General features: G+C 34.3%; 1 protein-coding gene across 1 annotated transcript in view; it reads left to right on the top strand.

The window, feature by feature from the left end:
- The window catches only part of IARS2 (isoleucyl-tRNA synthetase 2, mitochondrial), a gene marked incomplete at its 5' end in the record, with an annotated part of 211,516 nt that overhangs the window by 25,486 nt on the left and 173,474 nt on the right, over nt 1-12,556 (top strand). The window contains one exon of the mRNA XM_088465027.1: nt 9,463-9,578. Coding sequence (XP_088321153.1) covers nt 9,463-9,578 — 116 coding nt within the window. The remainder of the gene's footprint in view (nt 1-9,462; nt 9,579-12,556) is intronic.

The raw sequence follows: 12,556 nt of genomic DNA, 5'->3' as shown, positions 1-12,556 counted from the left end.
CATTCTTATTTACTGCTGTCATTCTTCTTATTTACTGCTGTCATTCTTCTTATTTACTGCTGTCATTCTTCTTATTTACTGCTGTCATTCTTCTTATTTACTGCTGTCATTCTTCTTATTTACTGCTGTCATTCTTCTTATTTACTGCTGTCATTCTTCTTATTTACTGCTGTCATTCTTCTTATTTACTGCTGTCATTCTTCTTATTTACTGCTGTCATTCTTCTTATTTACTGCTGTCATTCTTCTTATTTACTGCTGTCATTCTTCTTACTTACTGCTGTCATTCTTCTTATTTACTGCTGTCATTCTTCTTATTTACTGCTGTCATTCTTCTTATTTACTGCTGTCTTTCTTCTTATTTACTGCTGTCATTCTTCTTATTTACTGCTGTCATTCTTCTTATTTACTGCTGTCATTCTTCTTATTTACTGCTGTCATTCTTCTTATTTACTGCTGTCATTCTTCTTATTTACTACTGTCCTTCTTATTTACTGCTGTCCTTCTTCTTATTTACTGCTGTCCTTCTTCTTATTTACTGCTGTCCTTCTTATTTACTGCTGTCATTCTTCTTATTTACTGCTGTCATTCTTCTTATTTACTTCTGTCATTATTTACTTCTGTCATTCTTCTTATTTACTTCTGTCATTCTTCTTAGTTACTGCTGTCATTCTTCTTATTTACTGCTGTCATTCTTCTTATTTACTGCTGTCATTCTTCTTATTTACTGCTGTCATTCTTATTTATTGCTGTCATTCTTATTTACTGCTGTCATTCTTATTTACTGCTGTCATTCTTCTTAGTTACTGCTGTCATTCTTCTTATTTACTGCTGTCATTCTTCTTATTTACTGCTGTCATTCTTCTTATTTACTGCTGTCATTCTTCTTACTTACTGCTGTCATTCTTCTTAGTTACTGCTGTCATTCTTCTTAGTTACTGCTGTCATTCTTCTTAGTTACTGCTGTCATTCTTCTTATTTACTGCTGTCATTCTTCTTATTTACTGCTGTCATTCTTCTTATTTACTGCTGTCATTCTTCTTAGTTACTGCTGTCATTCTTCTTATTTACTGCTGTCATTCTTCTTATTTACTGCTGTCATTCTTCTTAGTTACTGCTGTCATTCTTCTTAGTTACTGCTGTCATTCTTCTTAGTTACTGCTGTCATTCTTCTTATTTACTGCTGTCATTCTTCTTATTTACTGCTGTCATTCTTCTTATTTACTGCTGTCATTCTTCTTAGTTACTGCTGTCATTCTTCTTATTTACTGCTGTCATTCTTCTTATTTACTGCTGTCATTCTTCTTATTTACTGCTGTCATTCTTCTTAGTTACTGCTGTCATTCTTCTTAGTTACTGCTGTCATTCTTCTTAGTTACTGCTGTCATTCTTCTTATTTACTGCTGTCATTCTTCTTATTTACTGCTGTCATTCTTCTTATTTAGTGCTGTCCTTATTTACTGCTGTCATTCTTCTTATTTACTGCTGTCATTCTTCTTATTTACTGCTGTCATTCTTCTTATTTACTGCTGTCCTTATTTACTGCTGTCATTCTTCTTATTTACTGCTGTCATTCTTCTTATTTACTGCTGTCCTTCTTCTTATTTACTGCTGTCCTTCTTCTTATTTACTGCTGTCCTTCTTCTTATTTACTGCTGTCATTCTTATTTACTGCTGTCATTCTTCTTATTTACTGCTGTCATTCTTCTTATTTACTGCTGTCAGTCTTCTTATTTACTGCTGTCCTTATTTACTGCTGTCATTCTTCTTACTTACTGCTGTCATTCTTCTTATTTACTGCTGTCATTCTTCTTAGTTACTGCTATCATTCTTCTTATTTACTGCTATCATTCTTCTTATTTACTGCTGTCATTCTTCTTATTTACTGCTGTCATTCTTCTTAGTTACTGCTGTCATTCTTCTTATTTACTGCTGTCATTCTTCTTAGTTACTGCTATCATTCTTCTTAGTTACTGCTGTCATTCTTCTTAGTTACTGCTGTCATTCTTCTTAGTTACTGCTGTCATTCTTATTTACTGCTGTCCTTCTTATTTACTGCTGTCATTCTTCTTATTTACTGCTGTCATTCTTCTTAGTTACTGCTGTCATTCTACTTATTTACTGCTGTCATTCTTCTTATTTACTGCTGTCATTCTTCTTACTTACTGCTGTCATTCTTCTTATTTACTGCTGTCATTCTTCTTATTTACTGCTGTCTTTCTTCTTATTTACTGCTGTCATTCTTCTTATTTACTGCTGTCATTCTTCTTATTTACTGCTGTCATTCTTCTTATTTACTGCTGTCATTCTTCTTATTTACTACTGTCCTTCTTATTTACTACTGTCCTTCTTATTTACTACTGTCCTTCTTATTTACTGCTGTCCTTCTTCTTATTTACTGCTGTCCTTATTTACTGCTGTCCTTATTTACTGCTGTCATTCTTCTTATTTACTGCTGTCATTCTTCTTATTTACTTCTGTCATTCTTATTTACTTCTGTCATTCTTCTTATTTACTTCTGTCATTCTTCTTAGTTACTGCTGTCATTCTTCTTAGTTACTGCTGTCATTCTTCTTAGTTACTGCTGTCATTCTTCTTAGTTACTGCTGTCATTCTTCTTAGTTACTGCTGTCATTCTTCTTAGTTACTGCTGTCATTCTTCTTATTTACTGCCTTCATTCTTCTTATTTACTGCTGTCATTCTTCTTATTTACTGCTGTCCTTAGTTACTGCTGTCATTCTTCTTAGTTACTGCTGTCATTCTTCTTAGTTACTGCTGTCATTCTTCTTAGTTACTGCTGTCATTCTTCTTAGTTACTGCTGTCATTCTTATTTACTGCTGTCATTCTTCTTATTTACTGCTGTCATTCTTATTTACTGCTGTCATTCTTCTTATTTACTGCTGTCATTCTTCTTATTTACTGCTGTCATTCTTCTTACTTACTGCTGTCATTCTTCTTATTTACTGCTGTCCTTATTTACTGCTGTCATTCTTCTTATTTACTGCTGTCATTCTTCTTATTTACTGCTGTCATTCTTCTTATTTACTGCTGTCATTCTTCTTATTTACTGCTGTCCTTATTTACTGCTGTCATTCTTCTTATTTACTGCTGTCATTCTTCTTATTTACTGCTGTCATTCTTCTTATTTACTGCTGTCATTCTTCTTATTTAGTGCTGTCCTTATTTACTGCTGTCATTCTTCTTATTTACTGCTGTCATTCTTCTTATTTACTGCTGTCATTCTTCTTACTTACTGCTGTCATTCTTCTTATTTAGTGCTGTCCTTATTTACTGCTGTCATTCTTCTTATTTACTGCTGTCATTCTTCTTATTTACTGCTGTCATTCTTTTTATTTACTGCTGTCATTCTTATTTACTGCTGTCATTCTTCTTATTTACTGCTGTCCTTATTTACTGCTGTCATTCTTCTTATTTACTGATGTCATTCTTCTTATTTACTGCTGTCATTCTTCTTATTTACTGCTGTCATTCTTCTTATTTACTGCTGTCATTCTTATTTACTGCTGTCATTCTTCTTATTTACTGCTGTCATTCTTCTTATTTACTGCTGTCATTCTTCTTATTTACTGCTGTCATTCTTCTTATTTACTGCTGTCCTTATTTACTGCTGTCATTCTTCTTACTTACTGCTGTCATTCTTCTTATTTACTGCTGTCATTCTTCTTAGTTACTGCTGTCATTCTTCTTATTTACTGCTATCATTCTTCTTATTTACTGCTGTCATTCTTCTTATTTACTGCTGTCATTCTTCTTAGTTACTGCTGTCATTCTTCGTTACTGCTGTCATTCTTCTTAGTTACTGCTATCATTCTTCTTAGTTACTGCTGTCATTCTTCTTAGTTACTGCTATCATTCTTCTTAGTTACTGCTGTCATTCTTCTTATTTACTGCTGTCATTCTTATTTACTGCTGTCATTCTTCTTAGTTACTGCTGTCATTCTTCTTATTTACTGCTGTCATTCTTATTTACTGCTGTCATTCTTATTTACTGCTGTCATTCTTCTTATTTACTGCTGTCATTCTTCTTATTTACTGCTGTCATTCTTCATATTTACTGCTGTCATTCTTCTTAGTTACTGCTGTCATTTTTATTTACTGCTGTCATTCTTCTTATTTACTGCTGTCATTCTTCTTAGTTACTGCTGTCATTCTTCTTAGTTACTGCTGTCATTCTTCTTATTTACTGCTGTCATTCTTCTTATTTACTGCCATTCTTCTTATTTACTGCTGTCATTCTTCTTATTTACTGCTGTCATTCTTATTTACTGCTGTCATTCTTCTTATTTACTGCTGTCATTCTTCTTACTTACTGCTGTCATTCTTCTTATTTACTGCTGTCCTTATTTACTGCTGTCATTCTTCTTATTTACTGCTGTCATTCTTCTTATTTACTGCTGTCATTCTTCTTATTTACTGCTGTCATTCTTCTTATTTACTGCTGTCATTCTTCTTATTTACTGCTGTCATTCTTCTTATTTACTGCTGTCCTTATTTACTGCTGTCATTCTTCTTATTTACTGCTGTCATTCTTCTTATTTACTGCTGTCATTCTTCTTAGTTACTGCTGTCATTCTTCTTATTTACTGCTGTCATTCTTCTTATTTACTGCTGTCATTCTTCTTATTTACTGCTGTCATTCTTCTTATTTACTGCTGTCATTCTTCTTATTTACTGCTGTCATTCTTCTTATTTACTGCTATCATTCTTATTTACTGCTATCATTCTTATTTACTGCTGTCATTCTTCTTATTTACTGCTGTCATTCTTCTTAGTTACTGCTGTCATTCTTCTTAGTTACTGCTGTCATTCTTCTTAGTTACTGCTGTCATTCTTCTTAGTTACTGCTGTCATTCTTATTTACTGCTGTCATTCTTCTTATTTACTGCTGTCATTCTTCTTACTTACTGCTGTCATTCTTCTTATTTACTGCTGTCCTTATTTACTGCTGTCATTCTTCTTATTTACTGCTGTCATTCTTCTTATTTACTGCTGTCATTCTTCTTATTTACTGCTGTCATTCTTCTTATTTACTGCTGTCATTCTTCTTATTTACTGCTGTCATTCTTCTTATTTACTGCTGTCCTTATTTACTGCTGTCATTCTTCTTATTTACTGCTGTCATTCTTCTTAGTTACTGCTGTCATTCTTCTTATTTACTGCTGTCATTCTTCTTATTTACTGCTGTCATTCTTCTTATTTACTGCTGTCATTCTTCTTATTTACTGCTGTCATTCTTCTTATTTACTGCTGTCATTCTTCTTATTTACTGCTATCATTCTTATTTACTGCTATCATTCTTATTTACTGCTGTCATTCTTCTTATTTACTGCTGTCATTCTTCTTAGTTACTGCTGTCATTCTTCTTAGTTACTGCTGTCATTCTTCTTAGTTACTGCTGTCATTCTTCTTAGTTACTGCTGTCATTCTTATTTACTGCTGTCATTCTTCTTATTTACTGCTGTCCTTCTTAGTTACTGCTGTCATTCTTCTTATTTACTGCTGTCCTTCTTATTTACTGCTGTCATTCTTCTTATTTACTGCTGTCATTCTTCTTAGTTACTGCTGTCATTCTTCTTATTTACTGCTGTCATTCTTCTTATTTACTGCTGTCATTCTTCTTATTTACTGCTGTCATTCTTATTTACTGCTGTCATTCTTCTTATTTACTGCTGTCATTCTTCTTACTTACTGCTGTCATTCTTCTTATTTACTGCTGTCCTTATTTACTGCTGTCATTCTTCTTATTTACTGCTGTCATTCTTCTTATTTACTGCTGTCATTCTTCTTATTTACTGCTGTCATTCTTCTTATTTACTGCTGTCATTCTTCTTATTTACTGCTGTCATTCTTCTTATTTACTGCTGTCCTTATTTACTGCTGTCATTCTTCTTATTTACTGCTGTCATTCTTCTTATTTACTGCTGTCATTCTTCTTATTTAGTGCTGTCCTTATTTACTGCTGTCATTCTTCTTATTTAGTGCTGTCATTCTTCTGACTTACTGCTGTCATTCTTCTTATTTACTGCTGTCATTCTTCTTACTTACTGCTGTCATTCTTCTTATTTACTGCTGTCATTCTTATTTACTGCTGTCATTCTTAGTTACTGCTGTCATTCTTCTTATTTACTGCCGTCATTCTTCTTATTTACTGCCGTCATTCTTCTTAGTTACTGCCGTCATTCTTCTTAGTTACTGCTGTAATTCTTCTTAGTTACTGCTGTCATTCTTCTTATTTACTGCTGTCATTCTTCTTATTTACTGCTGTCATTCTTCTTATTTACTGCTGTCATTCTTCTTACTTACTGCTGTCCTTCTTCTTATTTACTGCTGTCCTTCTTCTTATTTACTGCTGTCATTCTTCTTAGTTACTGCTGTCCTTCTTAGTTACTGCTGTCCTTCTTATTTACTGCTGTCATTCTTCTTATTTGCTGCTGTCATTCTTCTTATTTGCTGCTGTCATTCTTCTTATTTGCTGCTGTCATTCTTCTTATTTACTGCTGTCATTCTTCTTATTTACTGCTGTCATTCTTCTTATTTACTGCTGTCATTCTTCTTATTTACTGCTGTCATTCTTCTTATTTACTGCTGTCATTCTTCTTATTTACTGCTGTCCTTATTTACTGCTGTCATTCTTCTTATTTACTGCTGTCATTCTTCTTATTTACTGCTGTCATTCTTCTTATTTACTGCTGTCATTCTTCTTATTTACTGCTGTCCTTCTTATTTACTGCTGTCATTCTTCTTATTTACTGCTGTCATTCTTCTTATTTACTGCTGTCATTCTTCTTAGTTACTGCTGTCATTCTTCTTAGTTACTGCTGTCATTCTTCTTAGTTACTGCTGTCATTCTTCTTAGTTACTGCTGTCATTCTTCTTAGTTACTGCTGTCATTCTTCTTATTTACTGCTGTCATTCTTCTTAGTTACTGCTGTCATTCTTCTTATTTACTGCTGTCATTCTTCTTATTTACTGCTGTCATTCTTCTTATTTACTGCTGTCATTCTTCTTATTTACTGCTGTCCTTATTTACTGCTGTCATTCTTCTTAGTTTCTGCTGTCATTCTTCTTATTTACTGCTGTCATTCTTCTTATTTACTGCTGTCATTCTTCTTATTTACTACTGTCATTCTTCTTATTTACTGCTGTCATTCTTAGTTACTGCTGTCATTCTTCTTAGTTACTGCTGTCATTCTTCTTATTTACTGCTGTCATTCTTCTTATTTACTGCTGTCATTCTTCTTATTTACTGCTGTCATTCTTCTTATTTACTGCTGTCATTCTTCTTAGTTTCTGCTGTCATTCTTCTTATTTACTGCTGTCATTCTTCTTATTTACTGCTGTCATTCTTCTTATTTACTGCTGTTATTCTTCTTATTTACTGCTGTCATTCTTCTTATTTACTGCTGTCATTCTTCTTATTTACTGCTGTCCTTCTTATTTACTGCTGTCATTCTTCTTAGTTACTGTTGTCATTCTTCTTATTTACTGCTGTCATTCTTCTTATTTACTGCTGTCATTCTTCTTATTTACTGCTGTCATTCTTCTTATTTACTGCTGTCATTCTTCATATTTACTGCTGTCATTCTTCATATTTACTGCTGTCATTCTTCTTATTTACTGCTGTCATTCTTCTTATTTACTGCTGTCATTCTTCTTATTTACTGCTGTCATTCTTCTTATTTACTGCTGTCATTCTTCTTATTTACTGCTATCAATGTAATATACACAATGTTCCCGTACAGAGCTCCACATTTACTCTGTCATTCTCATCCCTACTATACGTATATTCCCAGCTGTAGTGTAATGGTATAACAGGCCCTATGTGTATATATTCTCATCCCTACTATACGTATACTCCCAGCTGTAGTGTAATGGTATAACAGACCCTATCTGTATATATTCTCATCCCTTCTATACGTATACTCCCAGCTGTAGTGTAATGGTATAACAGACCCTATGTGTATATATTCTCATCCCTACTATACGTATATTCCCAGCTGAAGTGTAATGGTATAACAGGCCCTCTGTGTATATATTCTCATCCCTACTATACGTATACTCCCAGCTGTAGTGTAATGGTATAACAGACCCTATCTGTATATATTCTCATCCCTTCTATACGTATACTCCCAGCTGTAGTGTAATGGTATAACAGACCCTATGTGTATATATTCTCATCCCTACTATACGTATATTCCCAGCTGTAGTGTAATGGTATAACAGGCCCTCTGTGTATATATTCTCATCCCTACTATACGTATACTCCCAGCTGTAGTGTAATGGTATAACAGGCCCTATGTGTATATATTCTCATCCCTACTATACGTATATTCCCAGCTGTAGGTTAATGGTATAACAGGCCCTATGTGTATATATTCTCATCCCTACTATACGTATATTCCCAGCTGTAGTGTAATGGTATAACAGACCCTCTGTGTATATTTTCTCATCCCTACTATACGTATACTCCCAGCTGTAGTGTAATGGTATAACAGTCCCTCTGTGTATATATTCTCATCCCTACTATACGTATACTCCCAGCTGTACTGTAATGGTATAACAGGCCCTATGTGTATATATTCTCATCCCTACTATACGTATATTCCCAGCTGTAGTGTAATGGTATAACAGACCCTATGTGTATATATTCTCATCCCTACTATACGTATATTCCCAGCTGTAGTGTAATGGTATAACAGGCCCTCTGTGTATATATTCTCATCCCTACTATACGTATACTCCCAGCTGTAGTGTAATGGTATAACAGACCCTATGTGTATATATTCTCATCCCTACTATACGTATATTCCCAGCTGTAGTGTAATGGTATAACAGACCCTATGTGTATATATTCTCATCCCTACTATACGTATACTCCCAGCTGTAGTGTAATGGTATAACAGACCCTATGTGTATATATTCTCATCCCTACTATACGTATATTCCCAGCTGTAGTGTAATGGTATAACAGACCCTATGTGTATATATTCTCATCCCTACTATACGTATATTCCCAGCTGTAGTGTAATGGTATAACAGACCCTCTGTGTATATACTCTCATCCCTACTATACGTATACTCCCAGCTGTAGTGTAATGGTATAACAGACCCTATGTGTATATATTCTCATCCCTACTATACGTATATTCCCAGCTGTAGTGTAATGGTATAACAGACCCTATGTGTATATATTCTCATCCCTACTATACGTATACTCCCAGCTGTAGTGTAATGGTATAACAGACCCTATGTGTATATACTCTCATCCCTACTATACGTATATTCCCAGCTGTAGTGTAATGGTATAACAGATCCTATGTGTATATACTCTCATCCCTACTATACGTATACTCCCAGCTGCAGTGTAATGTTATTCATATATTTAAACTGGTAAAATAATGAGTCTTTCTTGTTACATTTGGTTCCTGCTATTATTGCAGATATTCCGTAGTGAAATGTGCGAGCACAGAAGAGCTGTATATTTTGGCTGCGGATCGTGCTGACTCCACTGCGCTTTCCTTGGGAACCCAGTTTGAGGTCATTTCAACGTTTAAAGGTAAATGTGTTGGATATACAGTAATGGTCAGCGTACAGCAATCACCACTACCTCAGTGTAACCGTAATAATGGGCTTTGGCGTCTCACAAACCCTCAGGGAATTGAGACGTAACATATACATTACTGTTAGAAGCTCTGTGTAAGCTTTTTGCTTTGAAGAGAAATACATTTTACTATAAATGCCTGGAACCTTTTATAATTATGACTTTGAACAGTTGTGTGTCTGCCTTTTTGTCGTTGTTGTGGTTTCCTATGTTCCTTGTTAGCTAGTAAATATTGGGGGCTCAGTAGGCTAGTATATAGCTGACGTTGCACATTGCAATAATGAGGCTTATGCCGGGTACACATGTGAGCGATCAGCAATCGTGCCAATGTCCAGGGAAACCCTACATGTCCGGTACACATTACAGCGATGTCATGAAGGACAAAGCGATCAGTCCTTCTGTCCTTCATTATTACGCACAGCGCCGTATACGATATCATATGGCTGGCTGTGCATCGCGGCTGACCGGACCATATCGCAAGCGACCACGGGAGCGTGGAAATCGGCCATGTCTGATTGTCGTTCAACAACGCTCATTGTGTACCCAGCTTTACAGTTTCCCACAATATCTTTGTACAAAGCATTCATTGTTATTCACAATCTAGAACCTTTTACATTGTAGAATATATTACCAGTCCTTCCACAAAGTCAGCATTATCAGATAAGTGACTTAATACACAATCTAGAACATTTTACATTGTAGAATATATTACCAGTCCTTCCACAAAGTCAGCATTATCAGATGAGTGACTTAATACACAATCTAGAACATTTTACATTGTAGAATATATTACCAGTCCTTCCACAAAGTCAGCATTATCAGATGAGTGACTTTATACTCAATCTAGAACCTTTTACATTGTAGAATATATTACCAGTCCATCCACAAAGTCAGCATTATCAGATAAGTGACTTTATACTCAATCTAGAACCTTTTACATTGTAGAATATATTACCAGTCCATCCACAAAGTCAGCATTATCAGATAAGTGACTTTATACACAATCTAGAACCTTTTACCTTGTAGAATATATTACCAGTCCTTCCACAAAGTCAGCATTATCAGATAAGTGACTTTATACACAATCTAGAACCTTTTACCTTGTAGAATATATTACCAGTCCTTCCACAAAGTCAGCATTATCAGATAAGTGACTTTATACACAATCTAGAACATTTTACATTGTAGAATATATTAACAGTCCTTCCACAAAGTCAGCATTATCAGATGAGTGACTTTATACACAATCTAGAACCTTTTACGTTGTAGAATATATTACCAGTCCATCCACAAAGTCAGCATTATCAGATTACTGACTTTATACACAATCTAGAACCTTTTACATTGTAGAATATATTACCAGTCCTTCCACAAAGTCAGCATTATCAGATTACTGACTTTATACACAATCTAGAACCTTTTACGTTGTAGAATATATTACCAGTCCATCCACAAAGTCAGCATAATCAGATGAGTGACTTTATACACAATCTAGAACCTTTTACATTGTAGAATATATTACCAGTCCATCCACAAAGTCAGCATTATCAGATGAGTGACTTTATACACAATCTAGAACCTTTTACGTTGTAGAATATATTACCAGTCCATCCACAAAGTCAGCATTATCAGATGAGTGACTTTATACACAATCTAGAACATTTTACATTGTAGAATATATTACCAGTCCATCCACAAAGTCAGCATTATCAGATAAGTGACTTTATACACAATCTAGAACATTTTACATTGTAGAATATATTACCAGTCCATCCACAAAGTCAGCATTATCAGATAAGTGACTTTATACACAATCTAGAACCTTTTACATTGTAGAATATATTACCAGTCCATCCACAAAGTCAGCATTATCAGATAAGTGACTTTATACACAATCTAGAACATTTTACATTGTAGAATATATTACCAGTCCATCCACAAAGTCAGCATTATCAGATTAGTGACTTTATACACAATCTAGAACCTTTTACATTGTAGAATATATTACCAGTCCTTCCACAAAGTCAGCATTATCAGATGAGTGACTTTATACACAATCTAGAACCTTTTACATTGTAGAATATATTACCAGTCCATCCACAAAGTCAGCATTATCAGATAAGTGACTTTATACTCAATCTAGAACATTTTACATTGTAGAATATATTACCAGTCCTTCCACAAAGTCAGCATTATCAGATAAGTGACTTTATACACAATCTAGAACATTTTACATTGTAGAATATATTACCAGTCCATCCACAAAGTCAGCATTATCAGATTACTGACTTTATACACAATCTAGAACCTTTTACATTGTAGAATATATTACCAGTCCATCCACAAAGTCAGCATTATCAGATTACTGACTTTATACACAATCTAGAACCTTTTACATTGTAGAATATATTACCAGTCCATCCACAAAGTCAGCATTATCAGATTACTGACTTTATACACAATCTAGAACCTTTTACATTGTAGAATATATTACCAGTCCATCCACAAAGTCAGCATTATCAGATTACTGACTTTATACACAATCTAGAACATTTTACGTTGTAGAATATATTACCAGTCCATCCACAAAGTCAGCATTATCAGATAAGTGACTTTATACTCAATCTAGAACATTTTACATTGTAGAATATATTACCAGTCCATCCACAAAGTCAGCATTATCAGATAAGTGACTTTATACACAATCTAGAACATTTTACATTGTAGAATATATTACCAGTCCATCCACAAAGTCAGCATTATCAGATAAGTGACTTTATACACAATCTAGAACCTTTTACATTGTAGAATATATTACCAGTCCATCCACAAAGTCAGCATAATCAGATAAGTGACTTTATACACAATCTAGAACATTTTACATTGTAGAATATATTACCAGTCCATCCACAAAGTCAGCATTATCAGATAAG

Source organism: Taudactylus pleione, unplaced genomic scaffold, assembly GCF_031769625.1.
Source record: "Taudactylus pleione unplaced genomic scaffold, aTauple2 ptg001804l, whole genome shotgun sequence".
In the NCBI taxonomy this organism is placed as follows: Eukaryota; Metazoa; Chordata; class Amphibia; order Anura; family Myobatrachidae; genus Taudactylus; species Taudactylus pleione.
This window is presented reverse-complemented; position numbering and strand designations above follow the sequence as displayed.